Genomic DNA, 18,613 nt, shown 5'->3' with positions numbered 1-18,613 from the left:
TTCTCATATCCCTGGGATGGTGTATTATTCTCTGAATGTACCACTGAAGGTTATTCAGAGAAAAATTTTAATCAATATTCATAAATGAAATTAGACTAAAATGTTGTCTTCTGTTTTTATGCTGTATATTTAACAGATGTTAGTATTAAGATTTTGTTAGATTTGTAAATTAATTGGAGGAGATAGCTAACCTTGCCTGTGGTCTTGTATAATTTGAATAATTGGGGGATTATCTTTTCTTTGAAAGTTAGATAAAACGTATCTATAAAATCATCCAGACCTGTATCTTTTAAATAGTAGAACTTGAATCACCTTTCCAATGGTTTCTGTAGTCATTTAGTCTCTTGAATATCTCTAGTTTTTCTTAGAAACCTTTGGCAAATTATTTTTCCTAGAAATGATTTGTTTCCTCTGGTATTCAAATATATTTCTCTAAAGTTGTACAAAATATTCTTTTACATTTTTAACATTTCCTATAGCTATGGTTATATTTCCTTTATAATTTCTACTATTCTATTTTTTTCTCTTTTAGTTTTTCTTATTTCTGGTTTTTCAGGGGTTTATATACTTTCTTTGACATTTTTAAGAAGCTTTGGGTTTTTTAACTATTATTTTAAAAATACACTGGGTAAATTTCAGCTTGTATTAATCATCACATCTGAGCTATTAAGTTTATTTATTTTTGTAATAGTATGTTAAGTTGAAAGTTCAGTTCATTTATGTTCATTTCCTTTATTATTATCTAAGGCATTTCCTTCTGAGTAAAGCTTTATTTGTAGTTTATAGGACTTGATATAAAGCAGTCTCCTTTTATTAATATTCTAATATTCTATTCATTGGGGTTTTGGAGATATATATGTACATATATATATGTGTGTGTGTGTATATATATATATATATATATATATATATATATATACATATATATACACCTAATTATGGAAATCATTAAGGATTTGTCAACAAGAACATGATCAGTTTTACAAATGTTCCCATTTGAAATGTATATGAATTACTGAATGGGCTCCTTTGCTTAGGTTAGATTTAGATTCCTCCGTAATGTATCAGTTGCTCATCTTGGTCATTCTTTGCCAATTCATTTATCAAGCCTTTTATTGTGCCCCTACATGTTCCAGGCACTGGGATAGTTACCAGTTGTTTACTACCCAGGACTTTTCTAGTTGTGAAAGAAACAAAATTTGAACCAGCTTAAACTAAAAAAGTTAGCAACTGAGAATTTCATATAAGAAACACCAAGGCACAATTTCACAACATGGACCATTAAAACCAAGTACTCAAAAAATAAGATTTTCTCTCTGTGTCCAACTACCAACTCAACAACTTGACTTCACTCTTTAGGCCAGTGTTTATTTTCTCACTACCTCTTTCCCATGGTAGGAAATGTGGCCATGGCAGCTGTGTGCCTCTTCTGGCATAACTTTATCATCAAGGAGAGACTGATGGAGTGTTTCTGTGGGTCCAGGTTACAAAAAAATGTAGTGATGGACTTTGATTGGCCCAACTGGTGTTAATTTACCATACCTTAGCTAATCAGCTGTATATAAAGGGCAAAATCTGTTAAGGGGTTGACACTTACCATTTAAATCACATGATTGGTATGGGAGAAAATAGTAGTTTCCATGTGAAGGGGCTTAATGTTTCAAGATAAAGGGGGAAGATGTGCTGGGCATATAGAAAAGTGAAAGTCTCCTACAGGTACAGTAGCTTTGGGGAGTTCCTTCACTTTTAGGTGATCACCATAAAATGGAAATACTAAACTATTTCTAGAGTTCTGTATAGTGTACCTGCTAGCTGTTTATTTAAATTCATTTTACTGAACTACAGTTGATTTACAGTGTTGTGTTAATTTCTGCTGTAGAGCAAAGTGATTCAGTTTTACATATATATATTCTTTTTCATATTCTTTTCCATTATGGTTTATCACGGGATATCGAATATAGTTCCCTGTGCTATACAGTAGGACCTTATTGTTTATCCATTCTATATATAATAGTTTGCATCTGCTAATCCCAAACTCCTAATCCATCCCTCCCCAATGCCCCATCCCTCTCCAATGCCCCTCCCTCTTGGCAACCACAAGTCTGTTCTCTATGTCTGTGAGTCTGTTTCTGATTTGTAAATAAGTTCATTTGTGTCATATTTTAGATTCCACATATAAGTGATCTGATAGCTACTTTGATCCTTACTCCAGCTCTCTGAGATCCGTGGGCAGGAGTGGTATTATCACTTTCTTAATCATCGGGCAACTAGGCACAGTGAAGATAAATGATCATGATAGGTACAGAGAAGGGACCTTAATAGTTGAAGGTTCTTCCTTTTGCCTAACTCTGACATAGGTTCTGTGATTAAGAGATATGTGTCTCATAGAAGCAGGAGTCATAACTCTTAAGAATATTAGCCAACTTTTTTGGGAAAACCATGTTTTAAGAATTAGAACCATAAATACCCCAGGGTCATCTGTTTATATTCCCTGGCCCCTTCAAAGTGTGAAGTCCATATAAATCAAGAATTTAAATCAAAGCACTGGAAATAAGCAACTACTCTTCATCTATATTTCTTTTTCACAGAATATTCAGTACTTAGAAATCCCTTGATTGCTCTTATTACAGAAGGTATTTCAAAGCTGTGGAATAAAAGGAGGAAAAGAAGGCAGATAAATGCACTCTGAACCTCCCTTTTATTCTAGCTATGTCCCATGAGATGTCATCAGAAGGAATGAGTTCCAAAAACTGCTACAGAAGAGGCTGTTGAGTTATTATAAAATGATCATTTTTATTTTTCTTTTCATTCATTTATATTTTGCCTAAGGACAAATGTATATAAAGTCTTTGCACTTAGTTAATGCTCTGTAAAATAGAATGATAACATTGCCATTCTTAAGTATGTTACTTTGCTTTTCTACTGTGTATTCTTGTTAAATCTAAGATGTATTTTCATATATATATGAAATATATATCCTAAAAACTGTTTTCAATGTAATTTAGGAACTGAAGGGTAAACATAAAACAATTTGACTAAAAGTGGGTGTGATTTTCTTATCTGAGCCTGCCAAAAATTCACCAAAGAAAAATCATTCAAATGTCTTTGCAGTTAGATTTCTTTTATAAATTGGAAGCTATTCCATCATAGGAGATGTTGTGAACCCTAATTGATGAGTATTTATAAAATATTTCCACAATGAGATGAAATGACAAAAAGCTGAGATGGATTAATGGGAAGATGCCTGAATGACAGTGTGAAGATATGAAAGTATAGGTGAGCCAAGTTTTATTGATTAATTCAGCAGCATTTGTTTCCTGAGCATTCACAGTGTTAATAGAGAAATAAATTAAACAACCCTGTCCTTCAGGAGCTCATGGTACAGAAGGGTTCTGAATTTTCATTTTGTTTGACAGTAAAGCTTAATATTTATTTTCTTAAACCCAAATACTGTGTAATTTCCTAGGACTTACTTTGTTTTGCTATATAAAAAACTAGCTCGGTTATGAAAGTTAAATTAAATTGACTATAGTTAATCTCTGAAATAAACCTCATTATAGAGTCCACGCTTCATAGTTTAGAACTTTATGAGTACGGAGTAATTAATCAGGAATAGGCTATTGTCTGACCTTGCTTTATATACTTGATAGAGAACAACTTCATATTAAACCATTGTCATTTAAGTAAGATAAAATGGTCAGGATGATCAGCCCTCTACTGCCATTTCCATTGCGTGGGAACTGAGTTTCCATCTTGTTTGCTGTTGTTTATTTTTTGCCACATGTTAGCAAGCCATTGTCTTTCTTCTCTCCGTCATTATCCCCATCCCCACACAGATACATAGGTAAGGTCAAAGGAAACATATTAGGGCATACAGTTTGACATAGTAAAAAGAATGTAGATCATTAAGTTAGATAGATCTGGATTAAATTCCTGATTTCTTTGGATCTTAGGCAAGTTTTTTTTGTTTTTTATTTTTTGTTTTTAACCTCATTCTATATATAGCTTTCCTCATCTTTAAAACTGGAAGAGTGACTGTTACAGGCTGAATTGTGTCCCCTCAAAATTTATATGTTAAAGTCATAACCTCCAGTACCTCAGACTATAACTGTAATTGGAGATAGAGTCTCTAAAGAGGTAATTAAGTTAAAATGAGGTCATTAGGGTGGGCCCTAATCCAATGTGACTGGTATCCTTATAAGAAGAGGAAATTAGGACACAGATGGGTAAAGATGATAGGCCACGTGGTGACACAGGGAGGGAGAAGAACATTTAGAAGCCAAGGAGACAGGCCTTAGAAGAAATCAAGGCCGGCTGACACCTTGATCTCGGAATTCTAGTTTCTAGAAATGTGAGGAAATAAATTTCTGTTTCTTAAGTCACCCAGTCTGTGATACCTTATGTATGGCAGCCCCTAACAAACGAATACAGCAACAGTATCTAAAATGAAAGGTATAGGAATTTGAAATATTATACTGTATGCTATAATATATAGTGAGTGATTCATACATATAGCTAGTATGATTATTAATATTAGTAGTAACATTAGTATCATAATTAGCATTGTAAAGCACTACCAAAGGTTTGTGAAAGAAATAATTGCCCCAAAGGAAAAAATAATGAGCTTATGAAAATTCTTTTAAGCAGGAGGAAATTTAAGTGTGTCCCTGGAAGCTTTACTTTAGATCAGTTTTAATGTATAGAGCCTTATATACTTTATCTCTAATAGAGGGATATGCTCTGAAATGTTGCCTCTGTGTTTTCTGGCTTAATGCCCTTTGGTTTTAATCATTCTTTCTTTAAGAAAGAGAAAGAAATTGCCCCTTATGGAGAGAGCCCTTACCTTGCCTGAGCATTGTTTAAGAAATGGGGCTTGGATCTCCCCAATGATATACTTGACTCAGGCAATGTTGGCAGTTCCTCAGTTAGCTGAGCAGTAAATCTGATCATTTCTTTGCCAAAGATAAAGGATGTTCTTTAAAATACGTGAAATTTCTCTCTTAATGTTCAGTTCCTTCAGTTTTGCTTTATTTAAAGCTACTTTATCATCAGTTTTGGTGTTTATTTTTAAAATTTGGGAGTAGACAAAGTAGATCATAATAAACCATCTATTGAATAAATACATTGCAGGGCTCTTTCTAAAATCTATATCTCGTGGCTCCCTCTGTAATGCAGACATTTTGTTGTTCATAGTTTTTTTCATCTGTTATTTACCCTCCCCTTCTCCTCGTGGAGCTCTTGGTCTCCAGGAATTCCTTTAGGGAAGCTATCGATACATCCCATGGGTCAGCAGGACAGCTTCTCCCCTGCGGAGGGGAGAAGAAGGCAGAATTAAGAAAGGGAAGGTCCGGCTCTACTCTCAGTTCCAACACTTAACACCAAATCAAGTCATTTAATCTCTTTGAGGCTTTGTTTACTTTTCTATTAAAACAGTCACAAAAATATTTGCCATTAACACTTCAGTGGGTACTGGGGAAAGAGACATCAAATGAGATACCCGCAAAGAAAGCAGTTTGAAACCCATTTTGAAGCTATGGAATTATAAGACCCTACTGTTATGAACACTCCCAAAAGAGCCAGGGGTGTCCGTAAGGGGAACCATGGAGCAAACTAAATATGTAAAAGAAATTGAGAAACTGTGTTTTTCAAGTCATCAGTCATTACGAGACCCTTGAGCTCTATACGTCTTCATTTCCTAGAGGAGATACTTGTCATTTTCAAAGTCTTTCCATTTTGGTTTTATTATCTGTATGATAATTGACATGAATAAAAGATAATTTTAAGTTAATAGCAATAACTACATCTACTGGCGTAATATATTTTATGTCCTTGATAATCTACTTTCCAAAAGGATTTACCAATTTACAGTAAAGAATACAAATGTGAATAAGGTTGATGAAAGAGTAATAAAATAGAAATAAGGAATAGGAACCTGATATAACAGAGGTAGACAGACATACCTTGGTGCCTTGATATTTTATACTAAATTCTCAGGCAGTGTTCAAAGAGTACCAGAGAAGGAGTCTGACATCTTGTTTCTTATTCTAGTTTACCTACCAGGTGGTTTGCATGCTAAGACTTATTACTTAATTTATTATTCTACCTGCTATACTTTTCTACCAGTAAATTATCTAGTTCTCCTTATTTTTTCTATTTTAATTCATTTATTACTGGAGTATAGTTGATTTACAATGTTGTGTTAGTTTTAGGTGTACAGCAAAGTGATTGAGTTTATATATATATATATTATATATGTACATATTATATATATAATATGTGCATATTTCATATATATATTCTTTTTCAGATTCTTTTCCCGTATAGGTTATTCCAAAATACTGAGTATAGTTCCCTGTTAGTTCTCTTTAAACTTAACTCTTTCAGGTCTCCCTTGGGAGATGCTTCCAAACTTGTTGCATTTTAATACCAACTGAACATTATTTCAGAAAAAGCTAATTTGTTGTTTTTAAACATAAATGTATAACCGACATTATATATAAATGCTTTTCTGGAGCCATTTTATTTATAATTATTTGATGGGGAAAATAATAAATTAATTCCAGGTAGTCTATTCTATTTTCTAACTAAACTTTCCTTTTCTTATACACATACATACACACACACACATACATGCATATTAATGCACATATGTATATATATATTATTTTTATGTCTAATGTAAATCTTAAAATGGACCATGATTCTGTTCCTGTTGGTATCCAGAAAAGTAATATGCTACACGTATATGGAGCTGCCAAAATCACCATCAGCTCCCTCCCAGTAGAGAGCTATCCAGTTATGAAAACAATAAGCCAAACCCATTTTTGGTGCTTTCGAGACGAAAGAAGTTGTGTGTTAAATAACATGTCATGCTTGTTGACTATTTGAAGATGAGTATATCCACCTTATCATGGCTAATGGTGACAGTGTGGAGATTCCATTCCTGAAATACTGTGCTGGCTGGAACTCAGTAAAGCAACTTCAGCTGCTTGCAAACTTGCAAACACTGCAATATTAAATGGCCAAAATACCACCACAGCATTTTTTTCATCAGCTGAATGAATCACTTTTTGTTAGCAAGCAGGAAATTTCCATGGTTCTGATTATTAATAAATGTAGTATGATCTTAGTACCAGCATACTGAGCACAGTGAGAAACCAGCAATCAGAAACGCTAGTCTTTCTCGGAGTAGAAAGCATGTGATTTGGTATTGCATGTCTTAGAAGTGAAAATCGTTAATGGATTAAAGAGGATTCTTGTGGTTCCTGGGATGTTCCCAAAAAGTTGATTTGTAATCCACATTTTAAAATAACAAAATTAACTTTTTAATTTGAAAATGTAAAGTAAAATAATTCCATGTTCCCCCTGGGACTCTAGGCATTTTATATTAAAATTAACAGAAAGCATGTATTTATCTTTAAAAACCATGCAAGACAACAAAGCTAATTTAAGAAGAAAAAAAATAACAAGTTATCAGAGCAGAGGCTTGTAACTATTAATTAACTTCCTCTAAAGCCAACATTGGACTATGGAAGCATTCAGGGTCTTTAGTCACCCTTACTAGCAAATTCAGTACCAAGAATACATTTTAAAATTTATTTCTATATAGCAGAAAAAGCTGTATGCTAAGGACTTTGTACCTTTTATGCCCTTTTCACCTATAAACTTAGAATTATCTAACATAGTGATATCCTGAATTCAGAGCAACAGAGGCAATAAAAATAATTTAAATCATACTCTCTTTCTACTTATCATAATATTGTCATAGTGTAGTTTCATTCTTTGTTTATTTAAAAATTGAAGTCACGGTGACCTTCTGGCCACTACATGTAAGAAGTTGTGTATTTATCTTTTAAAATGCTCTTCCTCTTTGTATTCTTTGTATTGAGAATTACTGAACAGGGCAGTGGGTGAAATATAAGCAGAGTAGAAAGTTTGTAAAGTTATTTGTATGGTGAGAAAGCCAGACTAGCTTTTGAAAGCATGTCAGATTTAGGGGTTATGGCTTTGTTTTCATTCTGCTTCATTCTCATGAGAAGGTGTGAAAAAAATGAAGTACAGTCAACTTTACATCATTGGTATAGTTTATTGTAGAATAATATTCAGCTATGATTGTTATATGGTAAAGCCAGGCTTTTGGAGGCTGGAGGGTCCAGAAGGAGACTTAAAGGAGGTGCCACTTATTTAAGTCAGATATTTGGGTCTCTGTTTCCAAACAGTGTTAACAAATGAAATATTCCATAGAACTGCTGTGAAGACCCAGCTAATAAATCTGAAAAACACTTTTGCAGACTGTAAAGCACCATGTGTATGTTGCTGCTGTTATCAACTTTTGACTTTTTCTTTCTGTAGTGACAAAATTATTTCCTGATAGAGTATGGATTTATTTCTGTAGCAGAATCCACTATATATTTAGGATAGAATAGGGTAAGATTTTATAAATTGCCACAAAATGTCACAGGCTGATTTGCACTTTTGGTGATTCTATATATTAATCACTGAGTAACCTTCAGTTTTCCAAATAAAGAGTAAAGGGAATGATGATGACATTTGTAGTCATCTACAGAAATGGAATTATTTAAATTCTTCACAGATGGTGAGATATCAAGAGTAAATCATTATATCCACATTTCTAATTTTAAGAATCTTTGAGGGTGTTTGTGGATAATAAGGAACAAACATTATTTTGCATGTAGAATTAAACATATACTTTCCATACTACAATCCCAAACTTTCCAGATGACTGTGGAGGGCTTTTCAGACACCATCCCCTAAGAATTGAGAAACTCATAAAAGGAAAATAATGTTATGCTGCATACAATACACAAACTGAGCATATTGGAGCAACTAGAATAGTGACCTTTCAAAGAGGACAAATTAGATGCTATATGCCTCAGAATACAACGTGGCTTAATGCCTTAGAAGAGGATGGCATATGACATATACTCCTAATTCTAGCCTCATAGCAGCTTACTCTGTTATTTCTAAACAAGCTGAATAACTCATTTCTTCTTGAAACAACATAATTCAACCCAATATTCTCTGTAAAGTAAATTGATCAGTGATTGAGATTTTTAGTAAATGCTAGAGATATATGAATGCTTGTCTAATGTTGCTTTAAAACAATTTCAAGGATTGAACTATGTTCAGTGGGAAACACAAGAAAATCTGATGCCAAATGTTCTCTGAACTTTGAAATGAGTGACATATGGAACTACTTACTCACCGTGGGTGACATACACACAATCATAGAAACTACAATGGTGTAGTCTATTCTGGCTACCAAATCTGCATGCTTTTTCCCAAATTCAGATTTTAAAACTTGTTTGTAAAAATAGATTTTTGAAATTTAGGAGATGCAAATATTCTCTTTATTTTTCTTCCTCTTTGTTTTCTAAGTATTTTTAAGTCAATATATTCTTACTAACCCCTGGGTTTATAAATTATAAGAGCTAAAACACAAGTAAATATTAAAAACAACATTGAACCCACTAGTCATAATTGATAATACTGCTTTTCAAGATTAAAATTCATTAAATTGAGGTTTTTTTCCTATGTCTCCTATGTCTTCTTTTTGAAATTTAGCTTGGAAAGGAGCTAGAAACTGTTATAGAATACCGGAGAAACACCACAACTAGGGAAAAAAGTATAGAGTTAATTTTTTAAAGACCTCCAGAATTAATTTTTACCACCTTTTTTATAGCAACATAAGAGGGAAATAGGCAAATGCTTTGAGTCATGTAACTTGGTTTTCTCAGGCTTTCTTTTCTGTGAGGGTGACAGAGGACACAGGCAGGAAAGGAATAACGGCTTTGGACTTCCACGTTACCTTTAGTTTTGTGTGGCCTTCCTGGAACTGCTCCCTACTCCACTGACCAGAATATTCTGATAGCTAAGAGATGGGGGAACTAATTTCCTGTCTCCTGCCTGCCCTGGCCTAGATTGAAGAAGGCAGAAAAGTTGTTTGTCACAATGTAGCAAAGCTCTCAGACACAGCATGTTATCTGCCCTCTGCCCTTATACAGCAGGATCTGAAGATGCGAGGAATGTCTCTGGCTAGCATCTGCTTTGTTATTAACTCATTTTGCCTGCATCTTTAATTCGGGGTGACAGCCGCTTTGGATGCCATCCCTCTTGGTCACCACATACTGGCACGTGGCGGCCGTTTCTCTCCACAGCTGCCTGTGCAGAGTCTCAGCAGTGTACCCACAGCTGGCAGTACGCACTGCAGGGTCCTGACGGCTCCCTCTCTCCTTGCTTCCGCAGCTGGTGCCACGTACATCTTTGGGAAAAGTGGAGGCCTCATCCTGTACACCTGGCCGGCCAATGACAGGCCCAGCACACGCTCTGACCGCCTGGCCGTGGGCTTCAGCACCACCGTGAAGGACGGCATCTTGGTGCGCATAGACAGCGCCCCAGGCCTCGGGGACTTCCTTCAGCTTCACATAGTGAGTACCAGCACTGTGGCCTGGATTCTCTTGTCTTCCTGGTGGTCTGAGTTGGTGAGCCAGATAAATGCAGTGGAACATTCTAGACAGACATGGCAAAGGGGCATATGCTTGTAACGTTGCCTCAGTGTGTTGGAGCCATACCCAGGAGGTGGTGTGTATTAAGCCTCATTCTACCCCTCAGATATGAGCCATGATACTCAGAGGGTACCTCGGGGATAGAAAATTTAAAACTCTTCCTGTCCAGACTCCCTCCCCTTCTGGGTGGTTTGACCAGTCATGAAACACTTAACAGACCCCGTAGGTGTAAATAAGAGACTGACCTGGTGTGGTTCATCTTAACCTGGTGCAAGCAGCAAGGCCACCTTGAGTGTCAATCATCTCCTAAGTTGGGGGGATCAGCAAAGGTTTGCTGTAAAGGGCCAAATAGAAATATTTGGGGCTTTTCGGGTCATAAGTCTCTGTCAGAGCTACTCAACTCTGCCGTTGTTAATGTGAAAGCAGCTATAGACAATACATTTTTAAAGAATATGTATGACTATATTCCATAAAAATATATTTATAAAAACAGGCTGCAGGCTGTGCTTTGGTGACCCCTGCCCTAGCCTGCAGACACTCTTGTAGAGACATAAAGAACATGTGATAAAAACTGAGGCCAGAGTGGGTGGGGCAAAAAGAATCAGCACATTGACCAAGAGTTGGTGTATTTGTGTGTCTTGTATATAGAGCAGTTTGCTTGTATATATAAACCCAATAGGATTGCACCCTCACTCACTGCAGATCATTAAGAACACAGTGCAATTCTAAGAAATTAAAATGATTTGGAGGAAAAATTACTTTGTTGTGAGGATAGAAAATATTTTTATAGCAACAGTTAACCCATTTTATCACCAGTGCAGTCTGCAGTTAAGAAAGTAGGCTAAAGAAGGATATGATTCTCATCCATAAGTACCCGAAGTGCAGCCACCAAGAGCAAAGACAGGAATTGTTCTCATTAGTTAGCAATGACAAGGCTAGGAAGAATGGATTTAATTTGGAGCAATAAGAATGAGGTTTAAATAGTAGGGGGGGAAAGCAGTTAAGAGGAAAAGTCAACTGGGGATTATCACCAACCTCCAAAAAGGAGGAAGAGCAACATTTACTGGGAATCTTTGAATGTGAGTTTTGCTAATGTGCCTATCTACCGAGGAAAGCAGAGTGAGATTTCATTGCTGGGCTCTGGAGTGGAGGTGGCTGGCTGGAACCATAGCATCAAGCTCAGCCCTGGAAGCAGTGCCCGTCTCCAGCACCTGCTGTTCCAATATTCCTTAGAAACAGGCAGGAAGGAAGAGGCTTAAGCTGGAAGCCTGTCTGATCTCAGCGTGAACCAGAGCAGGTCAAGACTCTGCTTAGGAATGCAGGGAAGGACTGCTTGGAAACGATCACCTTCAAAATGTAGAATAGGGGTCTTGAAGAGAGTTGTGAACCTTTAATGCTTCCTCAGATGCTTCAGGAACCATGTGGTACTATGAACCTGAGCTTAAGCATCTTAAAAGCCATGCCAAGGAGCACAGAGGAAGGCAGCCATAGTTAGTACAGTTTATCTTTATTTGGCCTGTAAGAACCACCATAATTTACAAAACTCTGTGAGATTTATGCTGCATATAACTTAATGAGTATTTCATGGCAGCTATAACTAGTCTATTATTACCAGCTCACTTGCATTTCCACGGGGATTTCTCTTCTTTTTTTATTCAGTGTGACTTACTAGGAAGAATAATATTTGACACAGCTATGAGCATCTTTTTCGAGTCAGATAATGTGCTACCAGTTTATCCATTTCTTCCCATTCCTGTTTTGTAAAGCATCTCCACTTTTAAGAGAAATGTTGTGTTTTTTTTTTTTTCTGGTAGTTTAGTTGGAGTTGGCAGTGTTTTTATAAAATGGATATGAGGATTCTGGGAACTTCTAGGAGGAACCAAAGCATTCCATGTTAAATCTTAAAAGCAAAAATACAAGAAATTTTACATCAAAATGTGTAGAGCCCCCTTGGGTATTGCAGACTTATTCCAATGATGCTTTCATTGCTTAAACATTCTGGAAAATTCCAACAGATTGTCCTTGAGAGCTTGGGTTAGGAAATGCCATCTGATATTTTTAGAGAAAAGTAAAAGAGACCCTACGATGTAAAGAAGCCACACCATTCTGGAATGGACCTGACATGCCTGTGACCCTCTTGAGCATGGGAACCCTTCGTTGGTCTAGTAATTTCAAATCATTTTTTGTTCACTAATGGATCGTTTCTGGGGTCTACCAGAGATAGAAAGTGTGTGTGACTGTATTCCAGTAAAAATGTACTTATAAGAACAGGCTACAGGCTGTACTTTGGTGACCACTGCCCTAGGCTGCAAAGGTCCTCTTAGAGATGTAAAGAACATGTGATTAAAAACTGAGGTCAGAGTGGGCAGAGCAAAGGGAAGATTCTTTACCACACTGGAGAGGGAAGTTCCAAGTGGAAGGTCAAAAGACTTGATGACAAAATCCAGCCTCTTGTTTTGGACATTTACATAGACGCATCAGGAGAATGAAGTCATAAACACCTACTAAGATAATTTTATATGACTTTCACAATCTGTCATATGTGGATTTGTTTATTAAACACAGTTTGTTTCCTTGTACTAAAGAAAATTACCAAAAAGAAAGGAATTTAAGTGCCACTACTGAGAGCGGAAAGGGTTGAACAGGAGGTAAATGGTTTCATGCCCCCTTGCAGTGCCCCCAGGAGAAGAGAAACTCACGGGCACAAAGAGAAAGTGATGACAGACAGGAAGAGGACATGAAGGCAAGGTGAATCCCAGGGGCAGGGGAAGAAAGGACGAAGTGGGCCTGAGGAAGAGAGGACACGTCTGCCTGGAGACGGGCTCTGGCAAGGGTCACGTGTGGGCAAAGCTTCATTCTTCGAGTGTGGGTGTTAATTGTGGAAATAACCAAAAATACTGCTGGTGCTGCTTCTGAGTGGTTGTCAAGCTAGTACGTTGCTCCAAAACAAAGTCTAAACTCTGAAATTAGTGTGTGTGGGGCGCGGGGGAGAGCACGAGAGAGGAAGGAGGGAAAGAGATTGAGAGTTTGTGTTTTATATACGGCTGCTGAAGGCGATTCCTAGGAATTCCTGGAGGTTTTGAGCAGTGGTGACACTGTCATTGGAATAAGCCCTTTTTACCCCCAAGTTAACCTATTTGAGGGAAGAGAAAATGCTCTTCCAAGAACACTGGGGAGTGTGACCCCAAGACGAGCACTCACCCTAAAACAGACTCGCCTGTCGTCGAGACCCCAGAGTAGGAATGGCAAAGAGGCTTCATCTCGCCTGCCCGCTCTGAGTGCCTCTCACTCTCTCAGTGCGGGCTTTGCATCGGGAGCATTCGTGAGAGCAGTAGGTAAATCTAGCAGGTAGGAGTTCTGGCTTCCACTAGCCATGTCTGCCACTCGAGGCTGCACAGTCCTTCCTCACCTGCTTGAAGTCTCCCGTATCTCTTCCTTCGTCATCCTGAAATCCCCACACATTAAAAACTCTTTAGGGAAGTAGGTATCTTTTTCAACTCTTAGTCCCCTGGAGGTCTTTGAATCACTGACTAATTAGTTTAGTCAGTCTTCTTATTATCCTTACCCCACCAGGCTAAGGTCAGCTGCTCTGACAGGGTTTGAGTTCTGTTTGGATGGTTGAGAAGCAAGAAGGAGAAATTAGCATGGCTGATTTGGGGACATACAACACTTGGGGGGATGGCAAGAATTTGTGGAGAGAGCTTGGGCAGAATGAAGGCATTGGTGCCCTAGGGTGATGAATTGGTGCAAAGGAAGAGACACTAAGACAGAGCTGGGTAGGTGCTGTAGGCACAATTTTTCCTGTTTCACAGTTTGCTCAGATTATCTGTTGTTCTCACCAAGTGAACAGAGGCTCTTCTTTCTTTTGCTGATTTCTTTTAAACCAAACGTCTTCCCACTCATCTGGACCTCGTGGTGATTACATAGGCTTATTGAACAAGACAAGAATTAGATCATTAAAAAAAAATCAGAGAAGGCCAAGAGATCAGAATAATTTAGAGATTGCTTCAAAGTAGCTTACATTTCTTCGTTTTTGGTTCACACTTCTGTGATGTACTATTTTCTGTGTCAGTTATTAATCATGATATTAATGAAATCACAGACAAAATGCATCTGACAAAGGCAAAAAGATCTTTGCTGAAGTATGTGTTCATGAAATAAAATTCTGTGGAGGGGAGGGTATCATAGGGCAGAGGGATTTTTACAAATTATTGTTTCAAATATAAGTTCTCTCCACTGAAATCTATTGTTGAGAAATTAATCTGCTCAGTATTTGGAGAGAAGCTGTTCCTGTGAGTGACATCTGCCTACTGACCCTTCATCTAGGCTCTATGGAGCTGTGTCAAGTTACACTCACCTTCTTTATACAATAGAGACAAAACTGAATAGGACCAGAGAAAGGATTACCATGAAGTGCTTGCTATTGCTATCCTGAAACTCCTGACAGCCTCCTTTCACCACCTGCAAAATAGAAGGCTGGGGAGAACCGGGCAACAATTAGCTTCTCTTTATGTAGTTAATGCAGGGTGTAAAAAAGACATCCTATTCATTTTATTCTCTCTGTGTGTAATTTACAGTAAATCCTCTTGGATTTATTTTTTAATTATGAGCCTTTCAGGAACAGTGGAAATTTATGTGTCAGGACATGTTTTGTTTGACAAGAATCTATAACCTTCCCCAACTGTTTCCCTCCTGTCTTATAATGTAGATATTTACATAAACCAAAGTAGGAGAGAAAGGGTTAGTATTGTTCACACTGACCCCCTTTCCAAAATGGTAAAGTGTTCTCTTTCCAAAAAACTGCCCCCCCCCAAAAAAAAAGACTGATGGTATTCTCTTAGTGTCAGGTTTGGGAAATCAGATATTTATTAAGTTTGGCTGGTATAGTATTGTTTTCCCATAATTTATAGCACTTGAAGAGGCTTCTGGAGAAAAAACGGGAGCAGAGCTGAATTATGATAAATGGTCTGTTGCTCACATCTATTGCATCTATAAATTGCTGGCCTGAATGCTTCACTTGGCTGTCCCCGTGTGGGATATTTACAGCAAACCATCAACATCTTCTGGGTTAGTCTTCAGTGAGTTTAGGTGGCTGTTAGCTTAGGTTCATCTCTGGATTTGGCCGGTGGCAGAACTGGGCTGGGTTCAGGCATTGTACGTGGGGGCATCTGCAGGGGAGTCCAGAGGAATATTGACGTTCGAGGCCGGTAACGCAAATAAAGAGGGAAAGAACAAGAAATCAACAAAGGTGTCCACGAGATGCAATTTTGCTTCCCACAGAGCACTGCGCACTGCAGGTTAGCTCTGTATTTCCTTTTGCTGCTCTTTGTTCTTAGTGAGAAAGGCCTCTTTGGGTTTTCTAGCCTTAGGAGCTTTTCCAGATCATTACCCACTTCTGTGGAGAGGGCCTGCTGGGGATCGTGTCTGTAGCTCCCAGCTTGGCCGTTCCATCCCGGCGGAGTTGAAGGAGAAGGTGGGAGAAGGGAGTGGAAGGGGTTTTGAGGAAGCGACTGCTTATGTAAGCTGGACCAGAGGCAGCACCTGCACGGGAGTCGAGTGTGTTTCCTCAGATCTTTGTTATTCCCAAGGTGGCTCTGCCTAAATCTGTTGACTTTGATTCCGTGCTTCATGTTGAAAGGCAGAAAGCTGTAGTAGAAAAATGTGCTTAATTTGTGATCAGAAGATTTGGATCTGAGTCTCATTTCTGTCCATATCCAGCGAGCTACTTGACTTTGAGCCAGTCACTCCACTGCTTTGAGCTTCACCTTTCTCTTCTTTTAAATGGGCACCAGACAGCTTACCTAGTAAGGATTTCCTGAGGTTCAGAGGAAATAAAGTATTCAGAAGTTGTTTTGTTGTTGGCAAAGGACTGCATGAAGGTAGAATGGTAGTTTTCTTGATGAAATATCCAGCAGGTGATGACTTCATTCAAGAAAAAAATATATATATATAGTGAAAGGAAGAACATGTTTTATAATGGAAAGCAGAATTTCATTTTAAGTATTTTTGAAAGTCTACTTAGACACTTTCTGCAAGCAAATTCCTATTTTATCTGATCAAAAGCAAATTTTTGAATTAACCAAATCCACAATTGAGACTTTTGGTGTGTTCCGTTAGCACGCAGTGAAGAGCCCAGTTCCCGCTGAGAGATGCCTGGTTAGGTCAATAGGCTAAGTAGACTCCTGCAGCTTCCTCGGTGTCTCATTGTAGGGCATTATGTCTCTACAGTGTCATGAGGTGATGCATTGCGCTTCTTCTGCACTTCAGTACAACGTTCCAAAGGGCTCTGCACTTACCAGTAAAAGTGTAATCCACCCTGCCCTGAAGTTCTTTCTTCAGTCGTATGAACCCTATCTCATCTTGCCTAAAGAAGGAGATGGAGGAGGTGGTGGTGGTGGTGGAAGTGGGGGAAGAGGAGGAGAAGAAGGAGGGGAAGATGGAGACGAACAAAACAATAACAACAAACAGCACCATCAGGAGAGCAAAATCTTTCTAGGCGAGGATAGTATAAAAGTGGTTTGAGACCCACCATGGGCACCGGATAAAGACATAAAGGGCTTGGCCCTATACTTGGGCATTAATAGAGCCCAGAAAGGGGCTCTAGAACGAGCCCCTAATGCTGCTAGAATGAGCATCCCAGTATGGGTACAGTCAGATTGAGTGGAGATGAGTAGCTGCCGCCACCAAGTAAACTGGAAACATAAAAGCACGTGTACAGGTAAAAGCATCTCATAGATTTTTTGATTCCTCAAATATAAAAGAAAAATGAATGATAAATTTAGTGTGCAGATGAAATTTACAGTAATACAGTCGTAAAAATTGAGTTGGCAAAGCATGGAGAAAGTATTTTATAGCTGGTACACAGTTATGAGAAATGAGGCCAAATGACCATATCTTTCTCACTTATCACTTACACCAGTGACCCTTTGACTGTTAACTGATGATAGTCCTGTTTCAGCATCCTCAATGCACACATAATATGAATTTAGAGAAATTAGAATTAAGAGAATTTAGCTCATGAGTGACATTCTTTATACATGAACTGAGTGTTTTTTATGGGCCAGGCTAAGTGCTATGTTTTGGGGATACTGTGATCAACCTAGCTAACAGATTTGAAAGAACACAGTAATTAAAATATGAGAAATTAGGTTTTCTACATATTTATGAGATGATGTATTGAAACTCTTGCATGGCTCCTTGTATATAGTGAGCTTTCAATCATGGATAGCTTTTAATATTATTGGTACTTTTTTTTCAATTAACTTTTTTTTAAGTCAGAGGAAACAATATATTTTATTTTCCTAAATAATGAATAGACTTTTAATCAGATCTTTGAGATTTCAACTTAACTAATATAAAATTCTAAGGAGGCATCAGGATACTACTGATTTAAAGTCAACCTGGTAGCATATACCTTAGATTATTGCAGTTATCAAATAGCTGAACGAGTTTTGAATAGCAGAGGCTTTTTAGACAGATGAATCCAAAGTGCAACAAGCAAGGCAAACCCTAGGCACCATCAAGTGAGTGCTGGGGCTCATATGACTTAATGGCAAGCCTACCTTAACTCTGTCGTTTAGATGAATTATCTCATTGACCCACCACTTACACTGTTACTAGTCATTACTCCTGGGGTATTGTTCAGTGCATCAGGGCAAGAAATAACTCATTAACTCCCTGAAGCTATAGACGATGGATTTTAGATCCCTGGCTGCATTCAGAAGGCATGGGCCTCAGCATATTGATTGGGGAATTCATTAGCCACCCATCCCATAGCATCATGTGCTTAGATCCTGATGCTGTCACTGGGGCTGTTTCATCTTGTTAGTGTTTCCCCGATTGATGGCGGAGGGAACTGTATAACCGTATTAGCCTCAAAGATAGTACTGACCGCCAGACCTGTCATTTCCCAGCCTGAGATGACACCTTTGGAACCTAGAATCACTTACAGACATTTAGATAAGCCCTGCTGATCGACCAAACTAACCCTCATCCCAAAGTCAGTTCATACTCAGGATGACAGGAGATGATTGGCAATTAAAATGTCTCCTATTCTATTCGTGACTCCTTAGTTAACCTCTTTTAAT

The 18,613-nt window shown here is 37.8% G+C and overlaps 1 protein-coding gene across 20 annotated transcripts in view; it reads left to right on the top strand.

Moving 5' to 3' along the window:
• The window catches only part of NRXN3 (neurexin 3), a 1,702,647-nt gene that overhangs the window by 1,319,614 nt on the left and 364,420 nt on the right, over positions 1–18,613 (top strand). For all 20 annotated transcript variants that reach the window (XR_014260952.1, XR_014260953.1, XM_082451199.1 and 17 more), the window contains one exon: positions 10,267–10,448. Coding sequence is in view for 18 of the 20 variants with exons in the window: in XM_082451199.1 (XP_082307325.1) it covers positions 10,267–10,448 (182 nt within the window). In the remaining 2 variants the exon portion in view is untranslated. The remainder of the gene's footprint in view (positions 1–10,266; positions 10,449–18,613) is intronic.

This window comes from Balaenoptera physalus, assembly GCF_965194825.1.
Source record: "Balaenoptera physalus genome assembly, chromosome: 2".
NCBI classification, from domain to species: Eukaryota; Metazoa; Chordata; class Mammalia; order Artiodactyla; family Balaenopteridae; genus Balaenoptera; species Balaenoptera physalus.
This window is presented reverse-complemented; position numbering and strand designations above follow the sequence as displayed.